The sequence below is a fragment of the Zonotrichia leucophrys genome, chromosome Z (assembly GCF_028769735.1).
Source record: "Zonotrichia leucophrys gambelii isolate GWCS_2022_RI chromosome Z, RI_Zleu_2.0, whole genome shotgun sequence".
Taxonomy (NCBI): Eukaryota; Metazoa; Chordata; class Aves; order Passeriformes; family Passerellidae; genus Zonotrichia; species Zonotrichia leucophrys.
In genome coordinates, this window is record NC_088200.1 from 75479815 (window position 1) to 75505615 (window position 25801).

Genomic DNA, 25801 nt, shown 5'->3' on the forward strand with positions numbered 1-25801 from the left:
AGAGATGATTCTGAAGCTCTCTACAGACCATTCCCTCTGTCACCTCCCTTGCAGGCTGAGGAGCTGTGGCCATGCTGAGGGATACAGAAGGCAGGGACCAAAGCTTTTCCCAGGCGCTCCTGCTTTCCTGATGATTCCTAATGTTTCAGCAGTTTGGTTTTCTTTTTTACAGCTTGTGAAGACTAAACTGATTTTTTTTTGACTAAACTGATTTGAGAATCATATCTCATAACTAGGATTGGAGTGCTGAACAGTAAGATGCAGAACCTGTTATTCCATATGCCAAGATGGGATTGTTTTACTTTACATTTATTGCCACTCAATGTCAATTGCCATTTTATAGTGTTCTCCCTCTGACTCTTAGAGTTCTCGGGCAGCTCTGCACAGCTGGCTCACACCACTGACTCTGTAAGTAATTCAGTCTTCTCAGCCACTCTTGTTGCCCCATTGCTGACCCTTTTCCATGTCACACTAGCATATCCCACCTTTATCCTCTTACTCCATGCCCATTTAGTTTGCATGAAAGCTTTTGGAATTTGCAGACTATGTCACCTGGATCACGTTTATACACATGCTTGTCAACCTGCGCCTTTGAAGAACTCCAGAGATCCACGAGAAGTGAGATTTCCTTTACAAAACAGCCCTGAATCACCCCACGTCTACGATGTTTATGCACCCATGCCAACATGCCACCACCATGGTTCTTGCTCCTGGCTTGGTGCACATGTGCAGCTGGCAGTCTGGGACCCCCAGCTCTCCCTGGGACATCCCTACCCGCTGTTCTTGCATTAAAAACTCAGTTACAGTCATGTACCAAGCACAAGGTGCCTGCTGCCGTGGCTGGGCCGTTTCACCCTCATGCTCCCCTGCAGCTTTTGGGCACACACCCAGACACTGGCTGCTACCCAGTTTTGGTAACAGCCTAGCGCTCACAGATTCGTAGGAACACTCACATTCTCTTCCATCTGACAGCCTCTCTGGTGCTCCCCTCCACTAAATAAGGTTTCAGTATGGGAACACCCCTGGTTTTCTTCACTACGGACATCCCAGATGCAAAAAACACCTTGAGGCCATGAGCAGCAACCTTGTCCTGTCCAAGTGTGCCTTTTATGTCTCGACCACCTGTTGGTTTCACAGGCTTTCTGCTCTGGTCTCAGGACAGGTTTACTGTTGGTTTTGATTGCTCTGCTTCTGCTCTGCCACGCCATCTCTCTCTCTGAGGACTGGGCAGGTGAGCTCCTGCTCTGATGCCCCAGTATTCACCCAGGTGAATGACACAGGCAGCTTCACAACTCCCATGCACCACACAAAACTGCCTGAAGTTTTAAAGAACAACTTTTCTGATTAAAGGTGGACCCAAATGAGCAGAAAAAATATATGCTGTGAGGTTCCTGATAACCTGCATGGCTCAGGTAGGACTTCAATGCTTGTATGATACAGCCCTCATGGCTCTTTAAAGAAAAGGACACCAGTTTATGAAACTCGTATCATAAAATGTGGAAAAGAGAAAAGATGGCAAAGAAAAGATGCTTCATTACAGTTTGCAATTTTGTCTCACTGCCTATCAGAATGACGGTGCAGAAATGTACAATTCATATTCTTTAAAAGTATTGCGGGCACATTAGCTATAAGCAAAAGTACATCTGGCACACATTCAAATATCATAAGAAATAGCAACTCCTAAATACACTGGCTGACCTTTGCACATCTCATGTACCACTGTGACATGCTCTTTGACCAAACAGAAAAAATAAAGCCAGGAAGGAGACATTTAGAAAGAGATTAAAATATTTCTGAGTTTCAAAAAAATCCAGTGTTTATGGAATCTCACAGGTGTATTTGAAAACCAAACATATAGGCCATATCTATAGTTAGAAACTGAAGTGTGAATGTATGCCAAAATTATCACAATTTGCCTTTAAATTCTTATTTCTGTTTAATTCAAGAGAAAAAAATATCATGAAAGCTTGACTGCTACATATAGGACTGAATTTTGGGGACATATAAGACCATAATAATGTAATACAAGACGAAAGACAGAGACAACTATGTTCGTTCTCCCTTTCGTTTTCTTCTGTGTCTTATTTGAGTAGATCTTGTCAAACACAAAGCCTTCAAACTACATCTCTCTAACAGTATTTTCACTGGTTAATATCTGATCACAGTGAAAGAACCACAGATCTGGTGCATCCTGATGCATCAGAGTTACTCTTTACTCCTTCCTGGTACACTTGCAGCACTGCGTCTCCTGATTTCAACCTCCCTACCCCTTTCCTTCCCCAGGAAAAAGGACCTTTGTGTCCACCGCTGCTCAACTGAACCAAACTAAAGACCAGGTGTTGACAAGGCTTTGGTTTGTGCTCTTTGAACCATTCTCCATGAAAACGCTGACAGTGTAAAGCAGTGACGAAACACAACACTTCCATATGCTTACACAAATAGGCACTATGTAAAATCAAAGCATCATGAAGAGATTGTAGCCATTGTAAATTCAGTTTTTGACAGACACAGAGCAAACCAGGGCTGGTTTCTGTGCCAAGGGCCATACTCACATCAGCATAGTGGCCCTTCATGTCGCAGCGGTTGCAGTGCTTGTTCCAGTAGGCTCTCTCCAGGCATTCCCTGAAATAGTGCCCGGGCAAGCAGCAGTTGAGGCAGAAACGTGCTGGGCAGCTGTGCTGCAGATGGTCTCTTCCTGCACACAGACAGCACGGGGGAACTTTCTGTGGACAAACAGAAGCAGAGCCATGTGAAGCGACAGTGTTCCAGTAGATCTTTCAGCCCTGTGGACCCCGCAGGGGCTGTGTCGGGGAGCTGGAGGGGCACTCGCTGCCATCCAGACTCTGCAGCACAAATTCAGCACGTGGGGGGACAAATGTGACACACAGCCAGCCATTCTGAGGCCAAGCCTGTACCTCTGTGAGGCCAGTTTTCCAGTGAGTGAGGGTGTCTGCCCCCAGGGTCGTGTGGGATGTGCTCATTCTGAGTGTCCTCGTGGGTGACAGCCCCAAGGACCAAGGGTTTCACAGATTGCTAAATCCAGGCTGTCGTGCAATGGCTCCCACTTCTTTACAATGTACTGACTGATTTTTAAACCCCTAACCACAGGACAAACTTTTGGAATATGTGGCATCCATCTCAGCTTAAAGTTAGCACCAGTTTTGTCTTGTCCATGGTTTTTAACACTGTTCTTATCATGGCTCATTATACTTTCTGCTTTCACTTATTTACTAAGGGTGTAGTTCTGATTCAATAGATTCTCCTTGTTGAAAGTACAATTAAAAATATTTTATACTTGCTGACCATTTTACCATATGAAAAAAAAAAAGATGTTTCTGTATGGCATTTGTTTTTTTTTTTTCCCTCTTTTTACAGCCACATGGTTTAGTGGAAGTTGTTCCTGCCCATGGCAGGGGGTGGAACGAGTTAATCTTCAAAGTCCCTTCCAACACAAACCATTCAATATGATTCTATATGATATAATTCTGCACGTTTTTCTTTTGTAAAAACAATCAAAGCAATGTCAGCACCAAACAGAGTGACACTTTCACACAGTAAACTGACTTTGTGCAAGCTACCCTGTAACTCAGAGCACTGAAACAACTTCTCTAACAGCAAGCACAAAGGTATATTAGGAACAGCTGAATGCTCAAGTGATTTAAGCATTGCATTTACCTTTGGAGTGGGACAGTTCTTGGACAAATGTCCTGGTCTGTGGCAGTTCCTACAGGTGACGTTTTTGTCCGCTCTGTAGTAGCGCATGCTGCTGTGCCGCACGCCCGCGTAGTTGGAGATCTGTGCCTGGTGAAACACAGAGGGAAATGCACTTACCACTTGAGATCCTGTGCTTTGGGAACTGGGAATTAGAAAGGTCACTGCTGGCAGTGATCCAGCGGAAATCTAATGTTTCCCGTGTACAATTTACACATCCAGCTTTGGAATGGGTAATTCTGCTACAGAGAAACCTGCATTGTCTGGAAGGAAAGTGCTCATTCGAAATTCTGCTTCAGGACATTCTTTTTTGCTATTTAAAACTTCAGTTGTGAAGCTTTCCCTCAATTAGCCAAGATTTACTCACTGTGCTATGTCACAACAAACTGGAATTTTCTCCAGAACACAAATAAAATGAACATCAATTGCAAATGCAATTACATATTCCCTTGCACACATTAAGGCAAACTGCTTGGACAAGGTACAATGCTATACAAGTCTGGATGAAATCTGCAATTTGCAATTGTAAAGAAAGACTTCAAAAGGGAAAAAAAAAAAAAAAAAAAGAAGCTGGAAACAACTGTCTCTCTCCCAGTGACCTCACACATACTTTCTGTGTAGGCAGCCAGAATTTAAAATCCTATCTACAACTGTCATTGCCTAGTAAACATCACAGGTTTAAAAAAATACACATGAAATTTTGGATGAGTGAACAGGAGAGGTATAAAAATACCATTTCTCCTCAGGGAAAGAACTCCTTTCTCCTGTGAGAGGACACTGCCAATCCTCCCATAAAAACACCACAGAGGGGCTTTTCAATCCCATTTACTTTATTCTGCTTGTTAATAAGCAACAAAATAAAGAATTATAGGAAAATTTGGTTGCATTTACCTCTAAGTCTTTATGAGAGATAGACCAGTTCACATCAATTTCTCCTGAAAAACAAAATTAAAATTAATTATATTTATTTTATATGAATATTTTTCTATAATATATTAAACATGATGATTACTGCAGGTTATTGAACTTGCTACCAGGTTTTAGGTACTGAATGTACTTTAATGTACTAAAGCAGAGAAATTATTTCCATCTTTGGTAAAGGAAAGCGACTGACCCACTGGGCACCAAATTTGCCTCACTTGAGCATCAGCACAGGTGCAGCTATTGGGAGAAGTTTTCCTGACACCACCCTCTTGTCCTCATCCCTGGGGTTTAAATTCAGGTGGGGATTTAATTCTGCCAGAGGCTTGAACTCCCAAGATCCACCCCAGCACAGGGCCCCGGCCCTTGCAGCCAGCACTGCAGCCTGTGTGCACGGCAATCCTGCATGTCTGCACACCTTTAGATGCAAGCTGCCCTGTCCTGATCCTGCAGCTCAATCTGAGGCATCCGCGTTACTGACAAAAATCGCATCATCGTCATGATTTACGGACGGCAAAAATGTCTCCAGTTTTGGTTGCACTACTCATTTCCATTAGAAGGTGGATGACTACAAATTAAAACTGTACCATCTATAATTTTCTGTCTTCATTTCTGGAAGAAGTCAGTAATTTTGGTTGAGGCACGCGACGTAGTGTCGGGACATAAGGTGTGTCACTCAGGCTACTGCTGCTCTTCATCCAACCTGAGCAGTGCCCTCAGGTATTTCTGTTCTCAACACTTGCTCCTGCTGCCACCGAGACGTGGCTACTGCCCAAAGAGGGCAGTTAATAAAGTGCTGTGAATGAGGAGTGACCCTGAGTGGTGGCACACACAGTGAGTGCCATGCCAGCACCGCTGCATCGCACCTGGGACAGGAACATGGGCACGCTCCAGGGAAAACCAATCCCTGCCAGGCTGATCAGCAAAAGCAAAGAAACGCTGTCATATTTGAGTGCATTATTTATGGCTTAAATGCCTGTTAAGGAAATTAATTCATAAAGAAAAAGGTATTTGTAATTCAAAGCTCTGCCTTGGCAGTTGGCACCGCAAGTGCCGTGTTGCACAGAAATGCACATGCAGAATGGTCACAGATCAAAATTACCAGCGAATTAACTCCTGTTAATCACTAGGCATGTCCTTCCTGAGGGCAAACCAACCAAGTTTCTCTTCTTCACTGTCAAAATCCCCAGCTTCACAGGGGAAAACCATGATACAATGATTCAAATACTCCTAATACAAGAAGCTAAAATTGCTCCGCTCAGAAAATAAATATAAGAGCTTTAATGCTGAATGAAATATTACAACAAAATCTCCCTTTACTAAATCTGTTTGGTGATATAAAAGTTAATTCTAATTCACAATAGATTGCAAAAGGCTTTGTTTTCACACACAATAAGTTCTTCAGACTGAAACACCTAGGGAGAGTTTTGCTTCTGCAACCAAGTAGAAATCCCGCTGTAGAGACACATAGAAAAATCTGCAATAGGGCCACGGCCAGCACCCTCCGCAGCTCTCCGTGATTTTCTAAGGTGGGCACGCTCACAGAAGGTGCATCTCTGTCTGAACGAAGGGCTGTGATGGCTTTGTTCCTGCATTTGCTTTGGTTTTATTTTTACTCTTCAGAATACAGCAGTTCAAACTCTTATTCAGACAATCTCTGACAGGATTTCCCCCCTTTTTCTGTGGAGAAGTTGCACATATGAAACTTATTTAAAGCTTTCTGTGAGTTAAATAAAACCAGGAACATCTGTGATATATTTGTGCTTTTAATCTTCCTTATCTTCATTTGTTAAATGCTATCTCCTTTATAAAATTATATTAACTTCTACACTAAGTTTAATATTAAGATAAATTCCTCTATTATGTTTATATATATATTTCTATACTAAAAAATTACAAGAGACTTTCCTGTATAAACTTATTGTATTTATACTTTGAGAAAATGGTGTTGTCAAACTGCAGATCAGGGAGGACGAGGATGTAAAATACACACCATTTATATGAAAATGGAAGCCCCGCACAAGGTTCTCCCTTTATCAAGTACCACATTTTGGCTGTCCTCTGCCCCTGCACAATGGGATGAATGGCGAGCAACAGCTTTGCTTTTATTTAAAGAAAAATTTTGAAAGATCATTGAGATTCACATGTATCCTTCCACCAGCATGAAAATGTAAATTTCTGAGCAGCGCTCAGGGTGAAGCCAGATTTAGGACCACTGTTCAATGTGCATTCAAACCTCCCCTCTTTCATTCCAGACAGGGAGAGGAGGGGAGGAGGGAGAAGGAGGACCAGCAGTCAAAACCTGAAATTGCCCGGGGGAACAATCTGCTTCCGCGGAACAAAACCCTGACTCAGAAGAAACAATGAAGGGTTCACAAAATTTCCTTATCTGCGGCGCTTATCCCGCTCCGAAAACAAACCACTCACCTCCCGAAAGAAGGACGCCAGCGCCCATGGCCCCCTTCCTTCTCATCGCAAAATGTACCACGAGATGTATTTTATTTATTTTGTGTTATGAGCAGCCCCGTAACACAGGACACTTCAAGCTGTGGCACGATGATACATGGGCCTGAAGGGCAAATACATTTCCAAGCTGGGCTTTAAAAATTGGATTTTGACTGCTAATTAATGTAGGATATTACAGAATACAGGACTCTAATTATATTCCACTAAGATCTCCGTGGCAAGGACTGTTTCAGAATATCCCTGAACAATATTTACCATACCAGGACACAGCTTCTGCTGCTAGTGGAAGAGCATTTTAAAATTACAAGCCTTAAACCCCCTAAAAATATCTAGATCTGTAAGAATTTCACAATGTGACATATTACATACATCTGAAAATTCCTGATTATGTGTGACCCAAGGTGATTCAAGTCTTGGGGTAAGGGAGCTTGCTATAATGAGTTTCACATTTTCTGTGCCCAAGCAGCCGTGCTCCCCAAAGGGAAAGGAAGGACAGGGTGCCAGGGCTCAGCCGGGCACTGTCCTGGAGCAGACCCGGGGATGGCCCTGTCACCCTGGGTCCTGCACAGCACGGCAAGGTGGCACTGCGTGGGCAGGGCACTGTCCGTGTGTCTGTCTGTGTGTCTGTGTGTGGGCAGGGCACTCCTGCGCCTGGCACAGGGGCTGCAGGCACGGATAAACGTGTCTGTGTGTCTGTCCGTGTGTCTGTGTGTGTGTGTGTGTGTGTCTGTGTGTGTGTCTGTCTGCCCGTGTGTCTGTCTGTGTGTCTGTGCGTGGGCAGGGCACTCCTGCACCTGGCACAGGGGCTGCAGGCACGGTTAAATGTGTCTGTATGTCTGTCTGTGTGTGTGTGTGTCTGTCTGTGTGTCTGTGCGTGTCGGTGTCTGTGTGTGCGTGGGCAGGGCACTGTCCGTGTGTCTGTCTGTATGTCTGTCTGTGTGTGTGTGTGTCTGTCTGTGTGTCTGTGCGTGTCGGTGTCTGTGCCTGTCTCTGTCTGTGTGCGTGTGCAGGGTGCTGTCCATGTGTCTGTCTGTGTGTGTGTCTGTCTGTGTGTGTGTGTGTCTGTGTGTGTGTCTCTCTGTCTGTGTTCAGGGCACTGTCTGTGCGTCTGGCCGTGTCCGTGTGTCTGTGTGTGTGTGTGTCTGTGCATGTGCAGGGCGCTGTCCGTGCGTCTGGCCATGTCCGTGTGTCTGTGTGTGTGTGTCTCTGTGTGCATGCAGGGCGCTGTCCGTGTGTCTGGCCGTGTCCGTGTGTCTGTGTGTGTGTGTCTCTGTGTGCATGCAGGGCGCTGTCCGTGTGTCTGGCCGTGTCCATGCGTCTGTGTGTCTCTGTCTGTGTGTGTGCAGGGCACTGTCGGTGTGCCTGTGTGTGTGTCTGTGCGTGCGGAGGGCGCTGTCCGTGTGTCCGGCCATGTCCGTGTGTCTGTGTCTGTGCGTGTGCAGGGGGCTGTCCATGCATCCCACCATGCCCGTGTGTCTGTCTCTGTCTATGTGCATGCGCAGGGCGCTGTCCGTGTGTCTGTCTGTGTGTGTGTCTGTGTGTGTGTGTGTGTGTCTGTGCGTGCCCAGGGCACTGTCCGTGCGTCCGGCCATGTCTGTGTGTCTGTGTCTGTGTGTGTGTCTGTGCGTGCCCAGGGCACTGTCCGTGTGTCCAGCCATGTCCGTGTGTCCGTGTCTGTGTCTGTGTGCATGCAGGGCGCTGTCCATGCGTCCCGCCATGCCCGTGTGTCTGTCTCTGTCTGTGTGCGTGTGCAGGGTGCTGTCCATGTGTCTGTCTGTGTGTGTGTCTGTCTGTGCGTGTTCAGGGCACTGTCCGTGTGTCCGGCCGTGTCCGTGTGTCTGTGTGTGTGTCTGTGCGTGCCCAGGGCACTGTCCGTGCGTCCGGCCATGTCTGTTTGTCTGTGTCTGTGCGTGCCCAGGGCACTGTCCGTGTGTCTGTGTCTGTGTCTGTGTCTGTGCGTGCCCAGGGCACTGTCCGTGTGTCCGGCCGTGTCCGTGTGTCTGTGTCTGTGTCTGTGCGTGCCCAGGGCACTGTCCGTGCGTCCGGCCGTGTCTGTGTGTCTGTGTCTGTGCGTGCCCAGGGCACTGTCCGTGCGTCCGGCCATGTCCGTGTGTCCGTGTGTCTGTGTCTGTGTGTGTGTCTGTCTGTGCGTGCCCAGGGCACTGTCCGTGTGTCTGTGTCTGTGTGTCTGTCTGTGCGTGCCCAGGGCACTGTCCGTGTGTCCGGCCGTGTCCGTGTGTCTGTGTCTGTGTCCGTGCGTGCCCAAGGCACTGTCCGTGTGTCCCCCAGGTGTGCAGCACGCCCCCGGCCCAGCTCCCTGCACACCTGCCCGCTGCACACCTGCTCCAGGGACAGGCGGCTCCGGGCCCATCCCAGCAGAGCCCCCTCCCCAGGGCTGGCCAGGGGGCTGCAGCCCCCCCTGCACGCCCCAGCCCCGGGCAGGGGAACAGCACCGACCCTGGCGGGCTTCACTTCTCGGGATTTCTCAACTTTTCCTCGATAACAAAGAGACGGTTTACTTCAAAACAAAACACCTGCTGCTTAATGGAATACCTGTCAATATCTCTTTAAGACAGCATTAAAAGAGATCCATATCTCCCTCAGGGAAATCAGTCGATGGAATTGTTGACAGAAGTTCAATTTGAGGCATTTTCTCCTGGCAAAAAGAGGCTCTCTCTCCTCTCCCCTTCATACCTAAAGTTATGCGTGTGCCAGTAATGTGCAGATGTTTTGGCAGTAGGGAAATCCCTGCAATGCTTTATTTTTAGCAACCTCTCTCTGCCATTTCTGAAAAGCATCACAAAATCCAACTAACAATACTCAACCCATTTTGAAATTAATTAAAATGTAAGCAGTTGACTGAAGCAAAGGCAGAGTTGGCCGAAAGCAAACCGGGAGCTCAAACAGGAAAAGAGACACACACTTCTGAGCAGCCCTGCAAAAAGTGGGAAAACCCTCCCAGGAGCTGCAAAAGGGACTTCAGACAAACTTGAGCAGCCCAAGGGGGAAGAGTTACCCATCCCTGCCGGGGAGGAAAGGCCTGGCAGCTGGGCAGGGACACGGAGCACAGCGCAGATGGGGTCACAGCACTGGACGGGCAGGGAAGTCCTCCTGGTGCTCAAGCACACAGTAATAAACACAGAAATCACTGCAGTGCTGGTGCAGAGTCAGGGCCTGGCACCACACTTTGTGCCTGTTCCCCATTTCTGTGCCAAGCATGTCCCCTCCTGCACCCCTCCACACCTGTGCCCTTCTGGGGCTCCCTCACATCCATTTATTCAGCAGCTCTCTGTGGGTAAAGGCCCCACGTACCAAGCGGGAATGAAAATGCGCAGTGAACAAAGCGAAAGACAATCCTGTAAATGATATTTTGGTGGAATATCTGTACCACCAAACTGATGAAATGCAGGGACACATGCTAAACATGAACATGTAGGGTGCCCTTTCCATTATGTAAGTGTGCATAATTTCCTGTCTGTTTTCTGTCTGTGCTGTAACACTGCTTCCTTCAGCGCTGGCCACTGCTGGCCATGTTAATTCACAAAACTCAGCGGCTCATGATTTTCAAAGCTTAGCGCAACATTTGCAGAACAAAGTAGGTTTTTCTCTCTTTTTGGTGGGTACAAGTATGGGGACCACAGGAACAGTTAAATTCATGGCATGGTTGGTCTACCACACAGTCGGGGGAATTCTTTAAATAGAGCCTGTCACTCTCTTTGCCCATCAATGGGATTTCCTTCTCAAACTGCTGATTCGTTCAGGTACACAACAGAGGAAATTTCAGTTAACCTTTGTTTCACCCCGGGGAAAAATCTGTCTGAAAAGTATAAAGTGAATAGATTAAAAAAAAAAAAAAAAGAAAAAAAGAAAGAAAAGCTGCAGGGTTATTCTTCCTAGTGTTCACAGCAGTCAAAGTTAAACAGAGAAAAGGAGGCAAACATGAACATTTTATTCCCACCAGAGAATAAGGTATAATATATGATTTAGAAATCCCATTGTCTATACTGTGATTTCTAATTTAGAGAAGGAAAGGCTGAACACAAATCTATTGTTCTCATTGGGTGCATCAAGATTTCACTTTCTGACTATTTTCTATATGACTGAAAAGTGAATAATACTTTAGTTTGAAGATAAACCCTTTTTAGCTATTTGATTGAATTGTCTGAAATACCTTTTAGATTCCAGCAATCCTTGGTGAAGAAAAAAATAATAAATACTAACTCAGAATTACCTGTGAGAAAACGAAAACAGGGAAAAAACCGAAAGTACAGTAATAAAAAAAAAAGGAAATTTCAGAGTATGTTAGTGCCAAAAAAGGTCTTATGACCAAAAAAGAGTCAACAAAGTCCCCAGAACCTTGCTCTTGTGGGTGTCTGATGTGCCAAAGGCCCTGTGGCTAAAAGAAGCCGTGTAAGGTAGGTGCCAACAATGTGACACGTCTCCCTGCAATGAAATCCAGATTTAAAGCTTCTTGGAAATTAATTGCTTCTTGGAAATTCAATGCTTCAGTTGAATCACAAACCTAAAACCATTCACCAGTAGCTGCATCCTGGAGAAACAGCACGGCTCTCCTGATGCTGCCATAAACAATAAAATAGGGAAATAATCCCTGAGTTGGAATAATATTGATGTAGATGAATATCTGAAGTTTGTCAAGCTTAATTGGGGATCTTAACTTTTTCTCTGAAATTCCCAAAATCTTTAACCCAGGAAGAAATAAATCACATTTCCATGCAGGCTGAGTGCCAGTCTTTGGGTATGGGCCAGGATTTTGGTTCAACTTTCTTTCGTGCTGATAAATGGCCCGTTGGGCAAAGGCAAACTAAATCACCCCAGCTCTGGTGACTCCTTCCTGTGCTCAGGCTCAGACCAGGCTCCCAGAGCAGCTCCTGGAGCACCACAGCCTCCTCTTTGGGAGGAGACTGACCCCAAACAGCACTCTCATCTTTCCCTGGAAGCTCTGGAAGGAGCCCCAGACAGAAGGACTCCCAAAGAGCCTGCTCAGAGTCAGGGTGTGGGAAACTGCACGGCTCTGAGAGCAGAAATGCAGTGTGGACACAGAGCGGGTGAAATTCCGGGTTTCCATTTCGATCCTCCTGATGATGATAGCAATAGGAATCATAAGCAGGAGGTTCCTCAAAAATATTCCTACTGAACAGAATACTTCTCCAATTCGGGTGACAGAAATTAACACCTCCTCACAGGTTTGCTGTCAATCTGTTTGAGGAAATCTCCCCATTCTCACATCCCCACACATTAGGGCTTCCTCAAGGTGGATTTTTCCAAGGAAATAGAGGAGTGATGCAGTGGCACAGCTCTCCTGGCAGGGACTGGAAACAAGGCCCTGATGCATCTGAGGATGTGCAGCAGCCTGAAGATCACACGTCTTGAGACTGCTCTTACTCTGGGCTCGGTGGTGTTGGGAAGGATGAAAATTTGACAAGAAACTCCCACAGATATGTGTGCTTGGCACAAAGATTTTTAAATGTAGAGTCTGATGAAGGAATAGAGATGGAAGCAAGTTTTGATACGGAAGGAAAGAATTGCTGAGCCAGTCTCAGCAAAAAACCAAGGAGGCAAAGGGTGTGTTAGTTAGAAGGGGTTTTATGGCTCAGAGCAAAGGATAAACCCACCCCAAACAAGAAGATGATTTCACCAAGCAGAAAGAGAGCACAGGCAAACAAGGCAGCCAATGTGGCAAGTGGAAAAAAGGTCTCAGAATTTTCCACTGCAAGAAAACTGAAAAACAACTTCTAGCTTAAACTGTAATGTACTAACTTTTAGTGATTGGAGAACAGTAACATGAATATGGTCATTATAGTAGTTATGATGGGCTATAGATAAGAGTTAAGGTACAGATTGGTTCTGCTGTGTGAAGATGCTCAGCAAAGTCTATAATGCATTGTAACCAAAAGAAAAGTCTGTAATGCAATTTAACTAAAACTAAGGGTGTCCAGGGCTGCCTGCAGCTGGAGCTGACAGCTGTGGGCACAGCTCTGTCACCCACAGCCCTGGGCTGCTGTGACACCTTGGGCACAATAAACTGCATTTTGGAGAGCCCCTGCAGTCCTGCATCTCTCATCTAGGCTCCTACACTGTGGGGTGGAGACTGTAACGCTGCAAAGATTGAGGAAGAACACAGCCTCCTTTTCCACGGCAGTGACAATTTTTTGGCGTTACCTTGTTTCACATGACAAAGACATCCTTTCCTTGGGAACAGAAAATTCTGCTCACAACAGAAAACGGGTCTGCAGAAACATGTCATTCTGTACTTAAGAGGCAGAATTTTGGGGTGATGAGAAATGAAGTGGCCTTGCAAAAGAACTGCTAAATCTCACTGGCTACAACAGTTCTGTCCTTGCAGCAAGGAAAAGATGTCACCCTGTTTCCTTCTTTGTCTTTCCAAAGAAAAGCGAGGAAAAGGAAATGTTCTCTGTACAATCAGCAAATAACATTTCTCAGTGAGAGAATTCAGGTTTGGCTTGTCTAAGAATTTCTCAATGCTGCAAGGAGATGAAATGAATCTGAGACCCTGATTTAATCTCTGTGTCCCATGTATACTGGCACAGCCATCTCAGCAGACACCCCAGGAGCAGGGAGGGCATTCCACTGCAGCATGGGAGCAAAATGCTCTTTCTACCTGTAATAAATAAAACAAAACAGTTTTTGCAAATAGTGTAGCCTTGATTTTTCTCTCATTATTTTCTACTTTCTATTTTGTGCGTGCCATATAACCGCAATTGACACTTCAATGGTGGGGTCAAAAGCACCTCCTACAATGCTAAACACATGGTTATTTATAATTTGATCATGTGTCTCTGTGGTTTTGGTTTCTTTTCTGTTTGTTAGGCATTTTTTTCTTTTTTTTACCCCCCCTTTTTTTTCCTTACACTGATACCACAGCAATAGGAAAATTCTTCTCACTGCTACCGAAAAGCAACTCATATTTTAGGTACGCTGTTGTAATGAACAAAACTTTCTCCCTTATCTAGTAAATGTAGGTTCTGTAAGAACAGGAGCTGTTCACACACCTGAGGAGCTTGGTCTCTGCACCTCTTGCCCAGGTGCTGCCAGGAGGGGTGACCAGCACCCCGTCAGTCCCAGTCGGGGGCTGCCCAAATTTCCATTTTAACACGTTTTCCATTTTTTCACAGCCTGAGACTCAGAACAGAACACAGGGACCAGGAGAGCTCATAAGCCCATACTTGATTTTAAGCATTTGAATTCTCAGAATTTAACAGGCCTTTACTGAAAGTGAATCAGACAACAGCAGTACTGAATGGGTAACCTGCTTATAATCAGTTTTAAAACAGGACTTGTGACATTTAATATCACTTCTTCCTGAAATCAGTATAAATGGAAGGCATATTATATGCTAGCTCTTCCTAGCTAAATTCAACTACTGCAAGCCTCAGATTTTTGCTGTTCTAATAGGAAAACATTATGCACTTGATATTTATATTTTTTTCATTTACTTTATAATATATTGCTTGATTAAAGTTTCTTCTTTTTTGTTTCAATGCTGATTTTTAAACAGCAGTATTCTTTAAAATATGCAGTTATCTAATTCAGGTCAATTACTTCATGTGGCTGAGCTGAAGTGAATGTGAAATGTTTGTATTAGTCCAAGGGAGCTGATGCACATCAGAAGTTGTGATTTAAGTCACTCCTTTCTGACAAAGGCTCGATCATCTCCACAGTTTTGCCTGTGTACCTCAGGTGAAAGTCCCTGTGCTGCAGCAGAATCATGGTTCTGCTGTGCAACTGATACAGCTCCTATATCACAGACCTGGGCAACAAATCCTGAGATCTTTGATTCGGGAGATATTTTCCCCTTTGATTCAGGAGTTGTTTTCCCCTTTTTCTGGACAAGAGGAAGGGATGTCTGAACCCATGACTGAGGGCTGGTTGCAACGCTGATCCTGCTTCTACCTAGCAACACTGGGAAAAAAACAACCAGTCCTATCACTGAAAAAAATCACCAAGGCCTCATTTAAAATGTGCAATCAACCAAATTTCCTGAGCAGGGTGGTAGCTTGTCTCAGGGCTCTGAACAAACACTGCAGACACTCTCTGCAGCTCGCACCATCTTTGGCCGGGCAGCGGCAGGGACAGGGAGACAAGAGGAGCCCTGGAGCACAGGATCCACGCTCCAGCCTGCAGCCAGGGCTCGGGAGCCACCAGGGCTCACACCTGTCCTGTCCCACACCTGCCTGCGCCCTGGGTGAGCTGGCAACGGGAGCACACGGCCTGGGTCAGGAGGCACAGCCCTGGAGAGCGGGCACCGTCTCACAGCAGGACAGACACACAGCAGGACACACAGCAGGACAGACACACAGCAGGACACAGCAGGACACACAGCAGGACCGACACACAGCAGGACACACAGCACAACAGCAGGACACACAGCAGGACCGACACCAGGACACACAGCAGGACAGACACACAGCAGGACAGACACACAGCAGAACAGACACCAGGACAGACAGCAGGACACACAGCAGGACACACAGCAGGACAGCCTGGCCAGGGGGAGCCGGGGCTGGGGACACCCCACGGCCACCCCACTAATGACAGCCCCTGGGCAAGAGGGGCCGGGTGCCACCATGGTGGCCCTGCTGGTGCTCCCAAGGGTGTCCAAAGACACGTCCTGAACTGCTCGGCGAGTCTGGCAAAGCAGGACTGTCACTGTAGGACACCAAATAACACGATGCGCACACACTGCTGTTCTCAAGGCAAAAAGCGGAAGTTTATTTCCTGACTCCAACATTTACAGATTTCCAAAAGTGGCAGTGGATTGGAGAGTGACAGTGCCACCTCTCCAATGACACTGGTCAAACCAACAGTGCATCAACTCTCTCCTCCTCCATAAAGGAATGCAAAACAATGAGTTATTTACAGAAAGTGTGTGAGAAAGTTCACTACAAGAATGTCAACATCAGAAGGCTTAGAAAATCTTTAAAAACCAGGGGCACACAGGACGACCCTCAGGGCAGGGAGAAATCATGGGGAGGACTCCATCTTATCAGAAGGCCAATTAATTAGTTTATTACATTACATTATTCTATACTATATTACACCATGTTACATTGCATCTAAACTGAATCTGCCAAGCATCAGCTGCACTGCCCAGAATCTAATGACTGTCAGTGACAGCCCTGACACACACACACACACACACACACACACACACACTGACAGGCCAAGGAACAAAACACCATCACTGTGGGTGAACAACCTCCACATTGCATTCTGCTGTGGCACAAGCACAGGCACTGCAAATGAGATAATAACAAATATAACAATAATATTATAATAAATAAATAAAATTATTATTTTCTCTGAGGTTCAGAGGATGTGAAGCCCAGCAATATTCTTGGGAAGGACTGTGCCTTGCTTTTCTCTGTGAGGAGAAATGTGACCACAAGTGTCCCCAGTGGGGTGACCCCAAACAGGGACGATGCCACAGCTGTGGGCTCACCCCACACAGTGGCACATCCAGCCCAGGATCACTGCACCTGAGCCTGCAGGAAGCCACACCTGTGTCAGAACTCAGCACATCCCTCCGGGTGTCCAGAGCAGCCAGGACCCCCTCAGGGGCTCAGAGACCCTGGCACACAGCCCAGAGCACCTGGGCGTTTGATTGTGACCCCTGGAGCAAGTTACCAGCTTTGTACGAGGACTGGAAAGCCACAGAGATTTGAATGGTATAATAATAAAATTATCACAGGGTGAAAATGTAGATTTTAGGATTTTTGGTATGGGGGTTATGGGGACAAGATGGAGGAACTTGGGCGTGTCCAGCCTTTCTCCTTCTTCTTCTTGTTCTCCATTTTCTGCAGGGATGTTGGCACTTTGGGGTTGGTTTAGAGTAGCAGTGCACTGTCTGACACAGGTGATGGGTATTGGGAATTAAGTGTAAATATGTTATATGTAGTTTGTAGTGTAAAAAGACAACACAGAGTGCCTGTGGCTGCCCTGCTGAGCAGACCTCGGTTGGGCAGAGAGAAAATTTTATAGATAAGAATTAATAAACAACCTCAAGACTGAAAAGCGAAGAGTCCAGACCCGTTCTTCAGCTGCGTGGGCTGAAGCAGAGACACCCTGCACATCTCGGGGCAGCAATCACCAACCAAAAGCTGAGACATCTGCGGGAAGCCCTGCCAGCACTGGCCATCCTGGCAGGAACAGGAATGCACCAGCCAGCACCGAGACGGGCACACACCCAACCCACCACACACCCAACCCACCACACACCCGTCCTGCCAGCCCTGAGCTGCCACCAGGGCTGCCCTGCTGACAAGAGCATGTGGCTCAGGAAAAACAGTCCAATTCTGGAAACCAGAGGTACAGACTCCTTCCCAGACACTCACCTCCTTAACTCAGGGCAAGACCAGAGGCAGGAAACTCCCAAATGTTATGAATTCTGGGCGGCAGTGAGGACCTCTGCTGAGTACAACCTCCAACAATTTCATTTCAAGTGCTTGATGTATGAGCAATAAAGAAATGCTGGGGAGCTCCAGTTTGCATCTCCTTTTGCCATTAGTTAGTGATTTAGATGATTCGGGTATGACTGAAATCAAACATGTATTTTGCACCTACTACACAAGTCTGAAAATCAGATATTAATTTTAAAGAAATTGTGAATAAAGTACATTTGAGATGCATTATTTCTGCACTTGCTTTCATTTACATCTGTGTTTGTATAAGATCAACAAACTTGATGATGCACTAGGAAAGATGTGATTACTTTTTTTTTTTTTTTAACAGAGTTGCAGAGGGAAGTATAAGGGAAAGGTAATCTGCATTTTGTTACCCAGCAGATCTCCAAATGGATTTAAAAAATGGTATAAACATAAAAAGCCACCTACTCAATGCAAACGCAGGCAAGTAAACACATTATTTAAAACAAACAGATTACATCACTCATTAGCAACATTCAAAATCTGGAAAACAAGTGGGCCAGCTATGTAATCTGAGAAAGGAATACACAGCTAGCCTCCCTCTTTTGGAAACATAAAGAATGATAAATTCGTTGGTTGCCTAAAAAGAACATATCTCAGGAGCTGTAGAAACACTGATTTGGTTTTTGCCATTGTCTCTGACAGCACGCTCTCTGAATTACACACCTGCCTCCAGCCTTCATTATTTCTGTTTCATTATAATGAAGATTATACTTTTGACTTCCAAGGCTGCTTGCATTGACAAAGCCTTGCACAACCTCCCTTCCCTCTGCAATCTGACAGAGCCATAACAAACCCACGAGCAGGGTGTTTTACCCATAGCTCGGCTCCCTACCCTGCCACCACTCAAAAAGGGAGTGCTGTGGAGGAGCCAGGTGTCGTCCCTGCAGGTGCCACCTGTGTCACTGATACCAACAGGAGTGCTCAGACTGGAACACCTCAGTGACCTAAGCAGGGAGCAAACAAGTGGAGAATGGAAGCTGCTTAATGGTAGACAATATCTAACCTGCTAAAAATGTCCAGAAGTGCTGAAATGTCCCCCTGGGCTGTGATCTCCATGGCTGGGATCCCTGTGGGTGATCCCTGGGCTGTGATCCCTGGCTGTGCCCATCAGCCCCTGTCCCACAGCCAGCCCTGGCTGGCACCCACAGTCAGGGCAGGTGCTCTGGGTGTGCAGATCCTGGCAGGTGGCACAGCTGGATCTGGGCTGGGTACCGAGCAGCACAGCTGGATCTGGGCTGGACCCTGGGCAGCATAGATGGTTCTACAAGGGACCCTGGGCAGCACAGCTGGATCTGCACTGGACGCTGGGCAGCACAGCTGGATCTGCACTGGACGCTGGGCAGCACAGCTGGTTCTGCACTGGACACTGGGCAGCACAGCTGGATCTGCACTGGACACTGGGCAGCACAGCCAGATCTGCACTGGACACTGGGCAGCACAGCTGGTTCTACAAGGGACCCTGGGCAGCACAGCTGGATCTGCACTGGACGCTGGGCAGCACAGCTGGATCTGCACTGGACACTGGGCAGCACAGCTGGATCTGCACTGGACACTGGGCAGCACAGCCAGATCTGCACTGGATGCTGGGCAGCACAGCTGGTTCTACAAGGGACCCTGGGCAGCCCAGCTGGATCTGCACAGGACACAGGACAGCACAGCTGGATCTGCACTGGATGCTGGGCAGCACAGCTGGTTCTGCACTGGACACTGGGCAGCACAGCTGGATCTGCACTGGACGCTGGGCAGCACAGCTGGTTCTGCACTGGACGCTGGGCAGCACAGCTGGATCTGCACTGGACGCTGGGCAGCACAGCCGGATCTGCACTGGACGCTGGGCAGCACAGCTGGATCTGCATCTGCCCCTTCCAGACTCGTCCCAAGGTGCCCAGGACTGCACCCAGGGCTGCTCTCTGTGGCCACGGCGGTGCTGGCACCTGCTGAGGGATGGCTGCTGGGCACCAGTGAACTTTCAGTGCTCACCTCGTGCCCTTACTCAAGGTTTCTGCTGGTATTTGCTCTTTCAAACAGCATTTCACCTGAGTCACCAGGTGAAATGTTACCATAATCACCAGCACCTCTAGTTTCAACAAAAAATCAGCAGGGCTGCTGCTGTTCAAAAAGAAAAGCAGCATTCAACTATTTTGTCAGGAACATATTTTACCTGCTGTGATGTACCACTTGGTTAGACCAAAGGAGGTACTGTGGCAAACTCCTGGGGTTCTTCTAGGCACAGTTTCCAAAGCTTTTGCACATGCCTGCAGTCTTTATTCATGCTGAATTACATAAGCTCCCTTTTTTTCCTTCTTTCTCTATTCATGCACTCAGAAGAATGTTAAAAAATTAAGTTTCTGTAAACACAGTGTTATCTTAATAAGTTCAAATATTATTAGACTGTTCCCTGGGGGAAGAAAAGCAATATGTTCCAAAGCAAGTGGCTGTATATTTTGCAGAAGGTGGCTACTCTGAAATTAAGAAATGCAAATGACTCTACAGTTTATGTGCCTCAAAGTAAAAGCAGTGATATTAAATTTTAAGAAGGTAGCATGAGCCATTGGTGCTCACGCCCGAGCACCGGGAGGATGCCAAGGGACCCAGAACGATCCCGGGTCTGGGGTTTTCAATGGCACAGACTAGTGATCACAGGATGCTGGTGATACTCTCCAGTTACCCCTGGCAACCCTTCTCAACTGTAACGATGCTGCCCCACAATAGCTTTCACTGGGCAGCTTTCTCTTCACTTAGCTGAATGCTCTGGGACCATCTGTGTCGGAAAGCATAAAAGGCCAGCCTGCCTGTGGGCCCGTCACTCTGAACACCACCTCTCTGACCCCGATTAAATACAACTTTCAATCCCTTTTGTCCTCCCTGTTGACTTCTCCTATTAAGGGAGCCCTTTGACAAAGAAAGCGGAAGAGTGGACTAAGTGCCCCCAAGAAAGGTGATGTCTGATACTGCTCAACACAAGGATTAGCAAGCCAATACATAACAAAAGCAAGTTTGGGGGAGGGGTAAAGAGGAAAAGAAAAAAATGGTTTTATACAGGTCTTTGACTAATTCAGTAGGTACACAGTTCAACAAATAGCTATACAAGAGGCCTGCTCCCAAAGAAACAACTACCAGGGAACAATAAATGGAGGAGATACCTTTCAGCATGGCGACGCGAGGCCGTGACATTGACAGGAGCACTGGGTCTGTCGTTTGCTACCTATGGCTCATGGGGAGAGGCGCCAGGAACACTCCAGGAGCTGCCTTAGGACAGACCTTCTCCAGCAGAAGGGTCCTGTGAGACATCCTAACTTGGGTCACTTGAGGTAACTCTAACGGGAGCGGGCGACACAAACACCAGCAGCAAGAACAGTGCCTGGAGAAAACCCAAACGCTTGCACACCAGAGCTGACTGCTCCCAGAGGCGTGCACTGAAACCCATCTGCTTTCTGGAACACACAACATTTCTTTCTCCAAAAGAACACATGAAACTTTGCCACGCAGGTCTGCAGCAGCCATGGGGTATGCTGGTGCAGCACAGCCTCCTATTGCACCCCGAAACAAACACTGGGGACAGGGGCAGGGAAAACCAGCACTGAGCACTGGGGACACAAGCAGGGAGAAGGGCAGGGTGCCCAGTGCAGCCCCCATGCTTGCCTGAGCTCTGCAGAGGGGAGCAGCCTCTGGCACGGCCACCAGGATGGGAGGGACGCAGAGCACAGCACATCTGCTGGGCACATCTGGGCACAGCACATCTGCCCAGGGTGGGGGGCAGCGGCACTGGTGTGACCATCACAGAGGAGAGTCAGGAAGCACCTGGGTGCACAAGGTATCTGCACTGAAAAACCTGAGCCAGACAGAAGGGACTCCCTCAGAGCAAAGCAGCAGCACGGGGGATTGGGGATTTTATTTCCATGGAGAAAGAAAAATGGAATAGTACAAGTGATCAGAAGAGAGAAACAATAAACGGAGATGCATATAAAAAGCAAACCTTAATGGAACCCTAATGAGTCTGGGGTGTTTCTAATGCCAGCAGTAATCAGGCCAGGGATGCAAGCAGATCAGGTTGTCCTCATGTCAAAAAAAAAGGCTAATCTACCCAGGCTTCTTGTTTAGGATATGCTCACTGTACCTCATAAAACGCAAGGGCACTTTTAAACAAAGATTAAAATTGTGGTTATGTGAGGGCAGAGCTGTGTGAGGCCCAAGGGATGACCAGGAGTGCTGACCATCACCCAGCAGGCAGGGCCTGCAGCTCCAGAGATGGTTCTGGACCCCTCCAGCACCGGCTCTGCAATCCTCCTCAGCCACCAGGCTTTTACTGACGGCTTTATTACCATCAACCATCTGCCTTTTACACGTCCTTTGGAAATTTAATGTTTTATTTGGCACAGTCAATTTAGATACAGATGCATTTCCTTCTTCCGCTTTCTGTCTTTTTTTGAAAGGGGGGCAAAAGACATCTGTAAAGTTCCCAAATGGGTGCCACTGAAAATTAGTATTTCTCTATGGACTCTGGAAAGTAATAGATGGGAACCTGTTTCTAATAGTTTTACTTTCTGTGTTATCTGGAGAAAAACAGATTCATACATACAAAGTGGACTGTTTCAGAAGATAGTGCTGTGAAAAATGAAAGGCTGTTCCAAAGTAAAAAGTGATTATTTCAGAAGAAATGAGAAGCTCCAATGTCAACCCTACTGCCTGAATCAGCAAAAAATCAAAGCTTTGCATAGAATAGGAAATTGGAGATTTTCCCTAAATTTACATTTCTTTCTGCTGAGCACATTTTTGCTTCAACATGAAAGAACTTCTTAGAGACACTCCTAGTTTCAGACATTGCTTTTTCGCTATGGTGTTGTAAAATGCTGCTGCCTGGGACTGGAATTCCATTAGTACAATTGGAAGAATTTATGTATGAATGCTAGATATGAGCCACAACAGCCATGGATAACATCATGTAAATGAAAATTTTATTTTTTTAAATGACATCTCCTCAGTTGTATTGACAACTGTCCAACGGAAAACCCAAAGCCATATAAACTAAAAAATAAAAATCGCAGTTTTTCCTGGCAGAATCCATCAGAAATATTGGCAAAATATTCCCATATCTATCTGTGATATTCTATGCACTCCTACAATAAATCAGGAAAAACTGACTCCACAAATATCATCCTAAAGCACAGTACTGTTATTAAACCCTAAGTGACACATACCATTTGAATTCTATATATGTATTATTATAATTACACAAGCAAAAACCATAGTTTTGATATCACAACGTACTTAAAAGAGGCTTTTCCTCAATACTATCCTTAAAATCTTAGGTCTCCAAAAACCTAAATTGCAAAAAGTAAAGCCAACATACAATTTTCAAAAACAAAGTTCAAGAACCGAGGCAATCTCAGCTGGCCTTAGGAACCCAACCTTGTGAAAATAAACCTTTTGGTTACAGAAATGGAAAAACAGAAAATGCTGTTGGATGAACTGCCGATTCACCCACACCAAATACCCACAGTGGCAATCCTAAACTGCAGGGGTGAGACCTCCTAGGTTCGCCAAGACCTTGTAAACACCCAATGCATAACCAACCATTTTTCAGCTCCGTCAAAATTAATCTGCTCTGTATTTCCCTCTTTACTTTGGCACCATGTAAATTAATTGTGTATGATGAACTCCAGATCATGCATTTTTACCAGAGCACAGGTCACCAATATCTGCAAAGCAGATGCACAACCCAAAAGGAAAGTCCCAGGCAAAGAGAAAAGATGTTACTGCAAGAGATGAGAGGAAGGAACATGCACAAAATAGTCAGAGCTGTGAAAAATTAAAAAATACAATAACACCAAAAATACAGTAGCACCAGAGGTGCTGAGAGTGTTGTTCCTGACTGTTGCCATCAGAATGTTGCATTTTGTCAGTGAGTGACCAGGCTGGGGTTTTAACTCTAATTTGACCCTGCTTTAACCCCACACACTGGTCAATGTATTCCATCATCATGCCTAATAGATACCATGAAACTCAACAGACATATACAAAACTGCCAGCAACACATTTTTTAGAACTCCATATCCATCCTTTTGGGCACAGTTTGTACCCAAAGAAGATGAACCCCAGCAGTATAAAACACTGCCTTTAGAGCACTATTTCTCGAGTAGCACAGGGCGTTCCCAGAGCCCCCTCAGGAAGGTTTGGGCGAGCAGGAGGGAAGGGGCAGTGGCACGGGAGGGCAGGGATGTCACCAGCCCTGTGGCAGCTGCGTGGCCACAGCTGGAGCACTCTGTGGCTGTGAGGGACACACAGAGGAGACGGGACACTGCAGTGTGACACTGGGCCAGGAGCAGGGAGGGGCTGGGAATGCTGGAACTGCTGCCCAGGATGGGAGAGCACCGAAGCACAGGCTGTACTTAAATATTGAACTCGGTATTTAACTCAGTAATTAATGCTAACTAATTTGCCAAAGGCAGAGGAGGATGAGCAGCTTGGGAAGAGGCATCAGCAGTGACCATGAGTCCCCTCGCTGCAGGTGACACAGGGGACACGGCCATCCCTAGGGTGACATGGGGGACACGGCCGGCCATCCCCAGGGCCTCCTGCAGCACCAGTGGCACCAGCAGATCCCAGCTCCTCTGTGGACAGAGCCACAGCACACAGCTGAGCTTGGTCACACTGCCTCAGGAACAGACAAGACAGAAAACAAAAACCAGCCCCAAAACCCAGTTGTGCCTTCGGCCCACAATATCTGAATGTAGTTGGTGGGATTTTCCTCCACCTTGCTGTGTTCCAGCCTTGCCAAGCTGCTCAGCTGAGCTCACCTGTCAGCTCGTGCTCCAGAGCGAAGGCAGGCAGGGCCAAGGCAAACTGAATTTTCACACAGTTGAGTATCTGACAGGAATTTGCTTCCACGACACACGCATCATGTCAGGAGGCAGAGGGACAGAATGTTCCTGTGATCTGGCTGGGGACAGTGATGGACGAGCAGGACACCCTGAGCAACACCTGCAGAGCTCACACTCGCTTATAAAATGAATCTGAAATCACAACTTAATGGGTTAATAAAATTATTTGAGTGCGGGCTCCTTCCATAAATTGAAATTGGAGCTCTGCTGTATTACCAGATGTTTTTCCATCCCTCTCTTTTAAAGGTGAGTCTGCAGAGCCCAGGAGCGCAGCAAGAGCCAGGGGTGCCACCTGTGCCACCTGTGCCAGCAGGGCACCGCCTCTGGAGCTGGAGCCTCACTGCTCCCTGTGGCTGTGTCCCCACTGCAGATCCATCTCCGTGCCCTTTATTGCCACTCACTCTTATCATGACACATGCTGGAAAGAAAAGACACCGGTGTAACACAATTCAGACATTTTAAACTTTTCTCTCAACTGTTCCTGAAACATATCAGTTCCATTCAGGCTTAGAAAAGGAGCTTCAGCACGGGGTGAGGCGTGTCTTTTGTCAGCACCCCGTCTGCTCCCTGTGGCCTCGTAAACAAGCTGCTTCCTTTAGAAATACAGCAGACCTCCAATTTAAATTTATGGAAAGGCTGAACCAGAGGAGCCCACACTCAAATAATTTTAATAACCTATTAAGTTGCGACTTCAGATTCATTTTATAACTGTGTTCCTCAGGGAACTGCACTATCAGGATAAAGATAGAGGTTTTTTTCTTTTAAAGATAAATAGCATCATTAATCTGCAACATTTCTTTTCTATTATCTTTCAAAATGAGGAGTTATTTTGTTCTGATCTTGAGGTAATTAGCCTTCATTCACTAGCCAGAAAATGTCTGTGTTCTGAAAATTAAAAATGTGTCATTAAGTGGAATTTACCATAATGTCATTTATCTTTATATAGTTCATCAGTGACAGCAATGGGCCTGGGAATCCATCAGCTTTTACCGAGGAAGCATTAAAACAAATTGAAAAACAGAATAATCCCAGGCACTCTTTAACACAGTCAAAGCCATTTGGGTAATTAAATAGTGGTATTTAAAGTTTTAATTTAGATTTTCCCCTCTGTTCATCAGCAGTCAAATGAGATGTTCATATTCATAACTGTTTGTAATAAAGGGTTTCATAAAGCAAACAGAATATCAATGCTGTTAAAATTAAAGAGAATACAGAGGAACCTTTCAAGTACAAACAGGCAAGTTCATTCCTGCAGCACCTCATTTTCCGTGGGTGACACTGTGCACAAATGTCTGTACCTGGCCTGCTGCTCACACCAGCGATGCCCAAAATTTGGATGTCTGTGCTCCGGGGGTC

General features: G+C 46.4%; 1 protein-coding gene across 3 annotated transcripts in view; it reads right to left on the reverse strand.

Moving 5' to 3' along the window:
* ZCCHC7 (zinc finger CCHC-type containing 7) overlaps positions 1–25801 on the reverse strand; it is an 88068-nt gene that overhangs the window by 26575 nt on the left and 35692 nt on the right. For all 3 annotated transcript variants that reach the window (XM_064736123.1, XM_064736124.1, XM_064736125.1), the window contains exons 5-7: positions 4603–4646; positions 3676–3801; positions 2553–2723 (exon numbers count right to left, since the gene is read on the reverse strand). In XM_064736123.1, coding sequence (XP_064592193.1) covers positions 2553–2723; positions 3676–3801; positions 4603–4646 — 341 coding nt within the window. The remainder of the gene's footprint in view (positions 1–2552; positions 2724–3675; positions 3802–4602; positions 4647–25801) is intronic.